This window comes from Trachurus japonicus, chromosome 20 (assembly GCF_045865225.1).
Source record: "Trachurus japonicus isolate A0001 chromosome 20, Traja_1.0".
Lineage (NCBI taxonomy): Eukaryota > Metazoa > Chordata > Actinopteri > Carangiformes > Carangidae > Trachurus > Trachurus japonicus.
This window is the reverse complement of record NC_140926.1, coordinates 27435528-27450253: the sequence shown is the minus strand read 5'-3', so window position 1 is coordinate 27450253 and position 14726 is coordinate 27435528. Positions and strand designations below refer to the sequence as shown.

The 14726-nt window shown below is 44.3% G+C and overlaps 1 protein-coding gene across 1 annotated transcript; it reads right to left on the bottom strand.

Annotated features, from left to right (window-relative positions):
• Nucleotides 1–1135: 1135 nt before the first annotated feature.
• Nucleotides 1136–14624, bottom strand: LOC146967041 (protein mono-ADP-ribosyltransferase PARP4-like). Its single transcript, XM_085764029.1, is given in 21 exon segments — nucleotides 1136–1146; nucleotides 1259–1433; nucleotides 1683–1782; nucleotides 2376–2563; nucleotides 3287–3357; nucleotides 3677–3866; nucleotides 3969–4106; nucleotides 5126–5290; nucleotides 5396–5454; nucleotides 7927–8044; nucleotides 8151–8237; nucleotides 8239–8297; nucleotides 8714–8855; nucleotides 9218–9401; nucleotides 9573–9671; nucleotides 10577–10708; nucleotides 11987–12138; nucleotides 13199–13348; nucleotides 13435–13572; nucleotides 14132–14258; nucleotides 14611–14624. Coding segments are annotated over 21 exon segments (2499 nt in total).
• Between the last annotated feature and the right edge of the window lie 102 nt (nucleotides 14625–14726).

The following is a 14726-nucleotide window of genomic DNA, read 5'->3' as shown; positions in this document are numbered from 1 at the left end:
TCACTGGTCAGATGCGCATGTGCTGCAGGCACTTGTCAAGTAGCTGCAGGTGAAGACGTGATCATGGCTTCGAAAAGAACCTACGAGTCAGGCGTGAGCAAGAGGGGAAAAAAAAGCAAAACAAGAGGAAACTCGTGCTTCTCTCGAAGGTGGGTATTTGTTGAAGTTAGTGCTGGGCCGTATTAACGGCGCCGTTAACGCACTTGGTTTTATCTAATACTGTTGATAATATGTTCTGTATTTTTAGATTAGCCGCCTATGGACTGGTGTTGAAAATTAGCACTTGTGCTAAACACACTCAAGCAAAGCATCTGGTCTGTCCACTGGAACGAACAGTCTTAATGTATTTGTGATGTCCATATCAAATAAATAAACATAACATAACATAACATAACGCCAGCACTAGTAAAAATGTAAAACTTTGTGGCATAAGCAAGCACTAAACCTCCATGCTCAGCATAGCTGCTGCTGCTACTCAAGAGGTAGGAGGAGAGATGCTAGCCTCCAGTCCATTTAGCTAGAGTCATGTGGACTATGGTCTGGAGATGAAAGTCATTTTTCAGCGGCCCTTACCAAACAAAGGTGTTAACAAGACATTTAATAAATATGTCTTGTTAACACCTTTGTCTGCATATGCATTCACTTCTGTTGAAAGGCAGTGGTAAATTTATCAGTTGTTGGTCGTATTTTCGGCTAAAGTTTATAATCTATTTTATCACCACATAAGGATTTGGCTAATGTTATTTTAATGGATGTAAAATGTCGCCATCTGTTGGTGAATTTAATCTACGACAGGCAGCTTTGGAGGAGATATTAGAGATAAATATTGATAGAAATGAGTGTATTTGATACTTTGGTTGACAGAAGTGCTGACATTTTGGTATTTTATTTTATGTAAAACACATTTTTACAACTGATCTGATGGAGCAGCTGTCGTAGTGTAGAGGGTGATGGTTGTGTGGACTCACTGTGCCTCTGGTCTTCTGCAGCTCACTGGTCGACACCATGGTTTTAAGTTCCTGCCCGCTCAGGTTTCCTAGGAGGGTGGCCTGTGTGAAACAATCATCACACATGAAGGAAACACACAAAGATCTGCTGGTTTTTAAACATGATGACTTTGCTGCATGTCATACTTTTAATAATTGGCTATAGAAAAAGAACTACAGACATCACACTGAGGTCTGGGAAACTGTAACAGGAAGTTTAAACTTGTTTCTAATATTAGAAGTAGAGACAGTACCGTGTATACAGCGCGTACCTGGCTGGGTGCGGTGCGGCACAAAGCCGTAAACCAGAATGTGACAGTCGTTGAACAGAGCGTGGAGCTGCTTGGGTGCCTGAACCGGAGTGGGTGCTGCTGGGTTGAACTGCTGCCACTTCACCCACACTGAACTGCAGCCAGGAGATGCAATACGCTTCACCTGACATGCCACCTGTGGCCATAACAGATCAATCAACAGTGGTCATTTCATTACGTGTGAGGATAATGGTCACACCTCATGGCTCATTGCATTAGAAATTCATCCAGGTTAGAAAGAAGCCTCTGGGGAAATTTAGTCAAGTTTTGAGAGGATAATCACACGAGTGAGGACACAGTTTTATTCCTGCTGCTTCACACAGTAATTAAAAGCAAAAACATAAAATCAGATCACACTGTTTGATCATCTGTCATCCCATCTCACCTTCTCTGCCCAGTTGTATTTGGTTTTTGTGTCGAAGAACTCGTAGGCTCCGCCTCCTGCCTGGGCCAGAGCTCTGAGCATGTGCCGATTGGCTGTCGGGCTGAGAGATAGAAACACAAACGTCAAGACACAACTAGGGATGCCACGATTACTTGTTTTCACAATTAATCATGGTATTAAACGCCACAAATTAATTAACTGCAGAGATTCCTAAATACCCTCACTTCCTTAAAAAATTATGACGGAATATCAGCAGATGTGCGCCAAAATAAAAGTAAATGCTCATTTAACTAACGTAACATTGAATTGGTAGGAATTTAAATGTTAGCGTGTCATTTCTATTTTAAAAAAACAACAAAACAAAAAACGACTAAAATAAACGTAAACATTTGCTATAGATGAGAATTTATGACCTGAATATTTCAAACACTTCCACTGGGGCATTAATAATTAGTCATATATTTGAAAGATTTTGTGTAAACAATTAGTAATGTAATTGACTATATTTGATTTCACACATTCATATTGTTGTGAAATTAATTAATGCATAATAATCATGTGATCACCGTGATTATTTCTCTGACAATAATTGTACCAAGAAAATGTATAATCGTGACATGCCTAGACACAACTTTCTAAAGCCTGTATCTTTATATCATATAACGCCCCCATGATCCCTGACACCAGCCAGACCTGAAGCCACAGGTGAAAAGGCGACTGTGCTGAGCGTTGTCTCTGAGCAGCCGCAGGGTGAGCTCAGCGTTCAGGATGTGGCTGTCCGACAGCAGCAGCAGGTTCCTGGTGCCGCGGGACGGAGACAGGAGGCTGAGGGCCCGCAGGGGCCGCCACAGCTCAGTGCTGCCTCCTACTGGAGAGGAACGCTGAGAGGAGCAGAGGACAGTCTGACAAACTACATTTCACACTGCCACTATTGCCGACTTACATGTACATTACTAGGAGTTGTGTCTTTGTGTTTAAAGGGATAGCTCAACATTTTGACAAATTGGTCCATTGCCATAACCCCTATAGTTTTACCAGTAGGTTTGTTACCTTTATTTGTCGGTGCAAGCTGTTTTCGGAACGGTGGAGCAGAGCCGGGAGCTGCTCAGAGCTACGCTACGGAGGCTGATGGGATTTCTTGGTTTCCTCTAAAACAACTCTGTCTGGTAACGATCTGTTATTATCTCATAGTGTGGTGAATGTGCAGGTCACAACTTGTCCACCAGAGCGTTGTGGAGTTGTTGGATTGTGTATTTGATGAGTTTGATGAGGGAAACCAAGAAATCCCATGAGCCTCTGTAGCGCAGCTCCGAGCAGCTTGCGGCTCTGCTCCGCCGTTCTAAAAATAGCTTGCACCAATAATTAAAGCTAACAAACCTACTGCTATGACTATAGAGGTATATAGGTTCCTAAAGTGAAGTAATAAGTGAATTCCATTGAAAGTTTGAAGAAATTTCCTTGAAGAGTTCCATCAGCCATCGGGTTTAAATGAATGTGACGGATGTATAGACAAAATAAAAACATAACCCCCTCACATAAGCGCTCAGAACAGCGCGCAACAGCACCAACCACACGATGAAATAATCTGCCGGTCATTAACTCACCTTGATGAATTTCTCTGCAGCCTGATGAGCCTCACTGAGCGGCTGTGCTGTCAGAAAGGCCTCCGTGTGACCTGAGCGGGGAAACACAGAGGAAAATGATGGAAAACATGTCGACTTCACACAGCGAACAGTTTTTGTTGCTCCCGCTTAAGAAGAGAGTGTTCAGTTCCTTTATTCACTCACTGTGTCGGGCACTTGTTCTCTGTAAAAGTAATTTAATTTCTCATATCTGCTCATCTTTTTAATTTCATTCAGTCAAATGAATACCATTGACTGTCACCTCCAACGTTAGCTTCCACTTTAATAGAGGGAGCTGTAGTCGTATCTTGTCTTTTGTCTCTTTTAAGTTTTATCACAATGTGCATAGGAATTTAGAAGGACAAAACCGACCTGTGCCAAATGAAACAACGTTGACTCTGAGGCTGTGGCCGAGGGCTCTGAGGACCTGGAGGGCGACTCTCTGGGCCATGTGCAGAGACTCTCCCCTCATGGACTCAGACGTGTCCAGCAAGAGGACGACTTCATCGCCCGCAGAGCCGGAGTTGACGTCAAAGTCTGGGTAGAAAACCAACATGCAGGCCTAGAGGAGAGAGGAGTGGATTCAAATCTAAAAAGAACAAGATGTGACTGTGTGTGATAGAGAGAGGAGGAAGAGGTCTGACAAACCGATAGGCCGACTGACCTGGCTGTCCTTGTCAGGGTGTTTCTCCACCCACATCCTGGGCAGGTGGACGTCAGACAGAGTGATTGACAGCTGGAAACCTTCTGCACCCATGACCTCTCCCTGCAGTACACTCACTACTGCCTTGCAGTCTGTTTTCTATGGGACCACAAACACAGAGGGAGAGAGACTGAGAAAAGAAAAAACAACCTGATCTTACAACACAGAAAAACACATATTATTGAAGAAGGTTGTACAAAGTGTCTTTATATGAAAACTGCAGTATTTCCTGGAGCCTGTTCTCTTGATTTATTTTGAATGTTAATATTTTCATTCCATTTTTGTTTTATTTCCAAATTGCGAAACAAGAAACAAATCATAGTGAAACTAATATTAAATCTTGTAGACTTTCATGTGAGAGACAGATCACAGAAAATAAATCAGAATGAAAACTATCGTCCGACAAGTTTGACCTAATCAGTAACAAATAATCATGAGTCGTTACAAAAGATGGGGTCAGAATTTAAGAAAACATGCTGTAGCGCACCTCGTACTCGCTGACTCATCAGTCACACACACTTTCTATATACCCTATATAGATTGATATCTCAGGTTTTATTTAAGCTTTAAATGCAAATATCAAAATTTTAAATAAATAAATAAACGGCATGTACATCAAAGAAGAACAGCAGCTTATTGCCTAAAAAAATTACATTCTTAAGTGTGACACTGTGTAAAAAAAATAACAAGTACAACAATCTGATGCTTGGAGACAGGCGCTGTGTCTTAATTTGAATACTTCCATGAGCACACTGTCATGTAGTATACTACTTACTTCTGTTGTGCACAAATTTTGATGGTAGTCTAGTCTTGTATCAGATCGAATACTGTTGTTGTGCCCCTACCGGAACTAATGATGGCAACGGTTGCCAATGTTTTCTTTTTTTGTGTACCGCTATTCTCGCTCATCAACACATCTACAGGCTTCTTCTTTTTTGCTTGTGCACCACCTGTTTAATGCGAGGTAGAGATTACGCCACCGGGTACTTACAGTACACTGCATTTTGATATACTTATCAACTGAGACACACTCACACTTAAAATACTTGGTTTAAGTATGGAAGTATTCAAATTGAGCCACAGCAAGGGTTCTGTCTGTGGGTCCAGGTTCTCCTCACCTGTGTGGTCTGGTTGAGCGCTGCACTCTCCTGCCACGGGGCCACGCTGCCAGGCAGTGAGAAGAGAATCCCCCCGTCCCTGACCACCAGCTCAGACACGTAGGTCACTTTGATGAGGACGGTGGCGCCGGGCGGCAGGTTGCCCACGCTGATGGTGAACACGTCCTGCAAGCCAGCACAAAAGAAAAAAATAATGAATGAAAAATGCATTAAAAGGGCCGTTAATATTTAGAGCTTGAATCAGCATGGTGATGTGTTCAGGTGACTTACAGGAGCATCCTGGTCCATGAGGTACGCTCCATGACCTTGCTCTATAGCTCGCCTGTACTCCTACCTGTACTCCTTACGAGCCGTCTCCTTCTCCTTCACCTGAGAACCACACAGACACACACATAGAAACACAGACACAGGGTTAAACTGGTTTTCATGATTCCCCTTCATGCTGCTTACATCCTTTGTGATGCAACAGTGGGTGAATTTAATGCATGGTACTGTAAAATATAGGCCTACAGAATATGAGTTCACTTGTTTTCAGTTTAGTTTATTTCGGTCTTTGGTTTGACACAGCACCTCATTGTGTAATAGAAATTACAACTCCACATAAATACAGTAAGGCCCAGGAGAAGATGACAAAACAAAAATAAGCAAATCAAAAAAAACAAATTGCGATTGCAAGAAAACCAAATAAGCAGATATTTAAGTGAGCATATTAACCATGCAGTTCCTGAGTTCTGCTTTAATAGGTACCCTGCAACACTGAATAGAATAGAAAAAAATATTTGAGCATACGTTTACTGAAGAAATTGCGCATGAAAAATCAATCAATTAAACAGAAAGTAAATTTAACCCTCTCTTTCCTTCTCTCCTTTTAGGCGACCTTTTGCGATGTATTCTTGGCACATGTTCATATCACGATGATGAAAATACGATTAATCCGTCAGTCATAGTATAATACAATGACGGATTGAAAAAGTACTAATATTCTATAGATGCACACAGTACAAACTTTAAACGACACAGCCTCACTCAGTAAATCTGCTCCACATGCAGCTGAACACACAGACTGACATCATTATTTGTCAGTTGTCAGTCAAACCAGTCATGCTGTCGTGTTTGTTTATGTCGGCGACGTGCGGAGACGTTAGCAGCTTCTCTGATGACGGCATGGAAATAAACTAGACTTTTCAGACAAAAAGAAAACAAGTTGCCATGGTTACAGAGAGTACCATGATTTTGTCTGTTTGTTTACATTTTTGGAGAAGTGTACTGAATTATCTATTTTAAGTTCCTGGGGAAAGTCTATTCCAGGGTGCTGGAGAGGAGAATTCGGTCGATAGTCGAACCTCGGATTCAGGAGGAACAATGCGGTTTTTGTCCTGGCCGTGGAACACTGGACCAGCTCTACACCCTCCGCAGGGTGCTCGAGGGTGCATGGGAGTTTGCCCAACCAGTCCACATGTGTTTTGTGGACTTTGAGAAGGCTTTCGACCGTGTCCCACGTGGCATCCTGTGGGAGGTGCTCCGAGAGTATGGGGTCGGAGGCCCTCTGCTGAGGGCTGTACGGTCCCTGTATGACCGGAGCAGGAGCTTGGTTCGCATTGCCGGCAGTCAGACCTGTTCCCGGTGCGTGTTGGACTCTGGCAGGGCTGCCCTTTGTCACCGGTTCTGTTCATTATTTTTATGGACAGAATTTCTAGGTGCAGCCAAGGGCCGGAGGGGGTACGTTCGGGAGCAACTTGATTTCATCTCTGCTTTTTGCAGATGATGTGGTCTTGTTGGCTCCCTCGAGCCAGGACCTTCAGCATGCACTGGGGCGGTTTGCAGCCGAGTGTGAAGCAGCTGTGATGAGAATCAGCACCTCTAAGTCCGAGGCCATGGTTCTCGACCGGAAAAAGGTGGCTTGCACCCTCCAGGTCGGGGGAGAGTTCCTGCCTCAGGTGGAGGAGTTTAAGTATCTTGGGGTCTTGTTCACGAGTGAGGGGAGAATGGAGCGTGAGATCGACAGGCGGATCGGTGCGGCGGCCGCAGTAATGCGGTCGTTGTATCGGTCCGTCGTGGTGAAGAAGGAGCTGAGCCGAAAGGCAAAGCTCTCGATTTACCGGTCGATCTACGTTCCCACCCTCACCTATGGTCATGAACTCTGGGTCATGACCGAAAGAACGGGATCCCGGATACAAGCGGCCGAAATGAGTTTCCTCCGCAGGGTGGCGGGGCGCTCCCTTAGAGATAGGGTGAGGAGCTCTGTCACCCGGGAGGAGCTCGGAGTAGAGCCGCTGCTCCTCCACATCGAGAGGAGCCAGCTGAGGTGGCTCGGGCACCTGTATAGGATGCCCCCTGGACGCCTCCCTCGTGAGGTGTTCCGGGCATGTCCCACCGGGAGGAGGCCCCGAGGAAGACCCAGGACACGCTGGAGTGACTACGTCACTCGGCTGGCCTGGGAACGCCTTGGGGTCCCCCCGGAAGAGCTGGAGGAAGTGTCCAGGGAGAGGGAAGTCTGGGGATCCCTGCTCCGACTGCTGCCCCCGCGACCCGACTCCGGATAAGCGGATGAAAATGGATGGATGGATGGATGGAAGTTCCTGTTTGTTTTGCATCTCTGAGGAACTGTGACTTCTTTTTTCTCTGATTCATCATATTTATGACTCTGATAATTGAGGAAGATCAGTTTAGCCATTGAGATAATACAGATGCAAACTGCACTGAACTTTTTCACGTTCCTTTTTTATCAGCAAATGAATAATGATGAAGACATTAGACAATACAGAAATAGCTCAACTGGAGATTTAAAAAAGGTGAGTTACCTTTCCCATTGATGAAAGCCTCAAATCCACACACGGCTGCAGAGTCATCCAGAGGGAAGACATACTTTGCCTCGATGGGCACAGAGCTCGTGTTGGTGTATTTCTGGAAAATGATGACCTGCAGGTCGAAAGAGAAGACAAACTCTGGTTAGGTTTTATATCCATCCCTCAGTTCACAGGGCTGTTATCAAAATGAATCTAGAAAAAAAGAAAGAAAAGCCAACCTGTGAGAGCAGATCCATCAGTTTACACTTCACATGGACGGCCTGCAGGGGGAGCTGCTGGCCTGAGCTGTCCAACAGTCCCGCGTCACATCACGTCATCCAGAGGGTTTTTAACCTTTTCATCCCCCTCATCCAAATCCAGGCTGGCTGCTGAGACACGACAACACGGGACATGAGAAAATATATCAGACTGAAGTTACATGAACACAATGGCAGTAAATTTAAATACATGTAAAACCAAGTATTTAATGAAATGAATATGGAAATAAAACCAGGTTCTGGTTTACTGAAGTGGTTCTCACTGCCAAAACAAAACATCAGCACTGCAAGACTCAAAACAAGAAGAATTTCTCTATTGCTTTCTCAACACTCTCACAGTTACTAGTTCTGCTCAGTGGATTTAGTATTGCAGTATTTACAGTTAAGCCGAGTACAATGGAGAACTGTATATTCAGTTATTTGGTAAAAAAGGAAAGGAACTGAAGTTAAAGATTTAATCTCAATCATAAAAACTGTGACATCTTCATGTTTCAGAAAAGCCTCAGGAGCAGTTGGGCACTCACCCAGATCAGAGGGAGGTGGACACGGCTCGGCGGAGGTGTTGATGGTCGGACTGAAATCCCTCAGCTTGTCTCCCTCCATGCTGAACCCAACCACGTACTTCAGTTTGACTTGGTCAGGACTGTACACCACATACTCATCATCCTGGAGCACAGGCAGAATCACACGTCACACACACAAGTCCACACAGTAACAGACAGTATAGATGTGTTCAGGCTTAAGGAGGTTAAGTCAAATGTGACATTCACGGTGCAACCACAATCTGACCATGACCCTTTGCTGCCAGATTTTTACAAATATTAGCTTAAATTAACTGTAACTCAGCAAATTAAAAAAGCTTGTCACAGCTAATCTGTGTCCCATATTAGGGACGAAATCAGATTTGGGACAGCTCATTTAGAGGTCTACCCATTAATCTATTTATCACACACACACACACACACACACACACACACACACACACACACACACACACACACACACACACACACACACACAAACTCTACCTCAAACTCAGAGTGATTGTTAGGGCGGCGGCCGACTCCGTGCACACTGTGGTGTCCCTCAGGGGCTTCGGTTAGCGTGAAGTCTCTTTTGTGGACATCCTTGCAGCTTCCCAACGCCACGTCACACACCAACAGCAGCCGAGAGCCGTCAGTCACACTGCACCTGGGGTATTTCAGACTGCTGCTGTTGAGGGGGAGGGCATGGAGGATGAGAGAGGGGCTTTTTGTAAAAGACATTTCATGTTTATTTAGCATGTTTTGCTCTTACTTTGATCAAGTGGATAAATTAAGAACAAGTTTTTGTTAGGTTCTTATGTCGGTGTAGCATTGTGTTGTCTGCTAAAACAGCATTAACCTAAATGCATCAGTGAAGTAGATTCCACTGCCCAGATTACCGATGTCTGTTCTCTCAATCCCATGATGCTCCACTCCAACACGAGGCAACAGCAGACCACTGACGTGAGAGTAAAAGTCAGGGTTAGAAAATAAATGTTCAAGAAATATAAGTTTTTAAGGTCCTCTGTCCTCTGTGAGGCTTTGATACTTTCACAGTATTAATATAGAACCTAGAGCTGCTTTATAATCACTTTAGACAATAAGGGACCTTTAAGATATAGACCTGCACGGTTATTCTATCACTGTGTAATTTCCAAATGAATGGGGAGGGGACATACACATGGTTTAAATTATGTTTGTATTTTGAAAGGAAGTACTACATCAAGCAGGAGGCGAGCTCTAACAATGCCACCACATCCAGTCTCTTCACATAGCCTCGTCTCCAAACAGCACTGGAGAGTCTCTGCTTGAAATGTATTTATCCACAAACTCTGTAGGAACAATGTTGGGGGGAAACTTCCCTTCATCAAACATCCGTTCAACTTTTTCCTTCAAAAAATAAACCAAAAGAATATGTAATGTTCCTCTGGTGGTGCATTCCCACACTGCAGGCAGTTTTTTGAAATTCAAAAGGCAAAGTTTAGAAAAAGAAAAAAAGAACTTTTTCATCTCTGGAAATGTTAATTCCACTGGTTTCTGTGCAGCAACACCTGGGATCATCTGGCAGCAACACATTTCACCCTGACAGAGAAGCTGGATCTCAGGACGCTCAATTAGATCAAATGAGAGGTTGTTCTTCAAAGCGTGTGAGAAGGCAGAAGGGAAACAGGTCCATTTCTACAACAGAATGAGATGAATGACAACAGACACAAAGGTGCAGGATTGTCAGGAGTTTTCATTGCAGCAGTTCAAGTATGTCTGACATTGTGTTAGATATCACTACTGAGTCTTCACATTTCATCATGACTTTGTTCCAGGTGTCAACACAGTGTCCACACTGTGTGTGTATGTGTGTGATCTCACCGAGACAGGATTCCTACGAAGTTGCCGGGGCTGGAGGAATGGAGGAGTGGCTTAATGTTCCCAATCTCACTCTTGAATGTCTGAAGCTCCACACCTCTGCTCACATGCAGAACCTGTTGGATCTGCACCTTGCTGCAAATACACAGTTCATTTATCATAGTGTGTATGGACACGACTGCCTGCACAGAAAAAAAAAAAACTCAGCAAATACTCATACACCAGTTCTTCTATATCACAGATCATTTGAATTTTACCATTTAAGTATTTTCTCTAACTTGAGAGGGAGAAAACATTGACTGAGACAGAAATGCATTTCCTGGGTTCATTTCTTAGAAGTTGCCCTTTGTTCTGTCTGTTCTAACTTAAGTTTAAGTTAAGTTTAAGATTGTAGGTTTGGTTGAAAGGGGAGAGAAAGGAGAAGCAGAGAAAGTAAAAAAGACGGCTGAAGGACCAGCTCAAGCAGCTTCTCAAAAGGTCTCAGATTCCTGTGGACAAGTGGGAGGACCTTGCGGCGGACCGCTCATTCTGGCACGGCACAATTACCAGTGGTGTCCAGAAACTTGAAGCAGACAGGTTTCCCCGCTTCCCCGCCCTCCTCCAACACTCTCATGTACAGACTGCCCCCGACTCTTTTATTCACACCTTGGTCTATACAGCCATCAACAAGCACATAGACGGAGAGCCCAGCAGGCTCAGAAGGAGAATGTCTAAAGGGAGGAGGAGAACAGATCCTCGATGTACGAGGTTGCCATGATGATGATAAAACCACAAGCAGAGCTGCTCTAAAGCAGGAGAGTGAGTCTGTATAATGGGTGAACTCTAGTAAATCTGTGACACCAAATGGCCTTAAAGGGATCACCAATTTTCTACTCACCGTCATGCCAATGAAGGAGTCCGGGGGGGTGGGGGGTTCGGCCGGCTGGAGTTTCATATAATGGCGGTGGATTGTGCTCACTTTTGAATGGTCCAAAACACACACACTATGAAACATCCAGATACCTCTATACTGCTCGTCTGTACTGACCCAAGTGTCCTGAAGCCGCCACATGAAAAAGTTGCTGTAGCTGTTTTTAGCCTTGTGTGTTTACATCATAAATCCAACGAAGAACGAAGAACGACGCAGCAAACTTTTACATGTGGCGGCTTCAGGACACTTGGGTCAGTACGACAAGCAGTATGGAGGTATTTGGATGTTTCATAGTGTGTTTTGGACGATTCAAGAGTGAACACTAAAGCGTTTTTGATGACTCTGGAAGTTTTCCAAACCCTTCCTTGGTATGACGGTGAGTAGAAAATTGGTGAATTATTGATTTTGGGACATAAATACCAGGTGGTGTTCAGTTAAATCTGAGACAGGTTGTGTGGATCCAAATGGGTTCATCTTCCCCATGAGAAAGAGCAGTGTGCTACCTGTCCTGCAGTAGAGCAGTCACAGCCTGAAACTCGGGGCTGCTGGGGGGGACGGTCTCAATGCTGCACCGTAGAGCGCCGTATTTCCCCAGACTGGAAGGGGCGGGGCTTCTCAAAGTCGTCTCGCTCAAGTTCAAGAGATCTCTAATTAACTTTGACAAAGAGAAATCAATAGAAATGTTAATTGTAGCCTGTAGCGGTGCCAGGTCATCTATAGATCTGTGATCAAACAGTCAAGAGTTTGTTGTTGTGCTACAAACTAAACTAATTTAAAAGAAATTATTATTTATAATTGTATAATAGCTTATGAGATATTAGGCAAGGCAAGGCAAGGCAATTTTATTTGTATAGCCCGTTTTTACAAACAGTTTGTCTCAAAGGGCTTTACATGGCATCGTAACAACATCCTCTGTCCTTAGACCCTCACATCCACTGAGGAAAAACTCCATAGAAAACCCTTTTAACAGCGAAAAATCGGAGAAACCTCAGGGTGAGCAACAGAGGAGGGATCCCTCACCCAGGACGGACAGACGTGCAATAGATGTTACAGACAAGACAGATTACAGTTTATGACACAGAATGTGCGAAATATGGAAATGTTAGCAAGAGTTGATGAAGGCAGCCTCTGGTGGGGGGTCATATTATAATGATGGAAGTTTTAATTATTCAAGTTTTTCTTCATTCTGCTTCTTTTCCATTTATTATGTTATGTATGTAATGTGTGCAATTATATAATGTATGTAAACCATGAATGGAATAAATAGATATGAAATGAAATGAAAAGCAATGACAATAAACGCACTCTATGGATTGGAATTACAGTAGGTCTTACAATCAATGTAACATGTAAGTGAGTGTCATTTGATGTCAATTACATCATTAGTTTGGTGCTATTTCAAACTCAGACTCGACTTTGATCTTATCTAACAGCTAAACTTATCGGTGTTGATCACACAGTGACACATGTGAAATGATGCATGTAAAACTGTGACTGTGGAGAGTAACACCTTTTTGTTCATGGGCAGTTCACCCAGCTGTCTCACTGCCCTCCACAGTTCAGTTTTATTTCTTGACAGCATGAGAAGCGTGTTGAGTTAGCTCTAATGACCTGGGCTTTTCTTCACCCAGTCACTTCAGTGGATCAGCGTTGTGCGGATTATAACATGTGCCATGAGTTGTAGGTGTGTGTACTCTACGCATGTTCAGCGTTACCTTGCAGAGGTCCAGTTTCTCAGAGAGGAGCTTGGCAGAGGCGTTATACTGAGGCGCCCGGTGCAGCAGTAGAGTGTCAAATTCCCTCAGGAGGTAATCGTGCTCTCTGACCTTCAGAGCCTGAAGCAACAAGCCCTCTGCCCTGGTCACCTACACGGAGTACAAGGGCAACTCCAGTGAGATTCAGGATGAGCAGGTTTGAGACGTTACAGATCAACCCGTGGAGGAAGCCTTACATCGTTGAGGCTGAGCTTGTCGATTGAGACGGTGAGGATGAGGCGAAGGCTGCCCAGGGCCTCGGTCCACAGCATCTCCACGAACACGCCCACCTCCTGTGATAAGCTCGCTGTGTTCAGCCTCTCTTCCAGCAGCAGCTGTCGGGCCAAACCAAGCACATGTAAATCACCTTATCAGCTCATTGGCCTCGGCTACAGCAGCCGCACGTCCAACAGCAGCGACGCCTCAGGCTTCAGATATCAGGATCTCACAAAGTCTGGCTTAAAACCTTTCACTGATATAATTGAGGCGTTACAGAAATACTTCTGTCAAAACATAACACATGGGCAGAACTTATATTTAAAAAAAACTGTATTATGATGGTTTGAAACAAACATCAACATACTAATACCCCAACATACTAGAGAACTGCAGCAGAATTTGTGAGTGGTTATAGAGACTATGATGTGCAGTGTGTGTGTGTGTGTGTGTGCAACCAGCAGAGGAGGACCGAGAGACGTGCCCAGCGACACCAAAGGGCAGCCGGCATCCAACCTGCATCCGGGCTCCCCTGCCCAGATTGCGGACGGAGGATCGGCTCACGGATCGGCCTCGTCAGCCACCTGAAGTGGCACCAGTGACAACATCGCTAACCCCCCCCCCCACCCCAAGAAGCAAGCGTCATCATTGTACACGATGGACAGCTAAGAGTGGTACCTGCTGCAGAGCCCTGGAGTCCAGGTCTTGGGCCTGTGGAGGGATGCTGCTCCCCGGGTTCAGACCTGCAACCTGGACTTGGTCTCTCGGAGCCTGGTACACCTCCAGAGCTTCCTCTGACGTGGACCTTCACCGCCTGAGGTGTGAGGCTTGTATGGTCATTATGTTTATGTTTATAGTATACCTTTTACTAGACACTTTACAGTACACTTGATTTATACTATTTCAATTAACTACAACATGCTTTAATGCTAATGAAAATCAGACATGAATGAAAAACAGATTATCTACATACAGTAATTCAACATGCCAAGGAAAACTGTTACAGCTGATTCCAGACACATACAATCAGCACAAAGATGAAGTAGCACGTAAAACTACCAACAGTGATATGACAGATATGTAAACTCTGAAAGAATATTTCATATTTATAATGGGCACTGAAATTAGTCTTTGTTTCTAATCACAAGATTTCTAACCTTGGCTCCGACATGGTTCTTCCAGTACCTGACCTTCTGCTTTGACACTCTGCAGCTCCAGCACACACCGTGTCTGGCTCTTTATCTTGAGACGCTGTATATTATTAATAGGACGA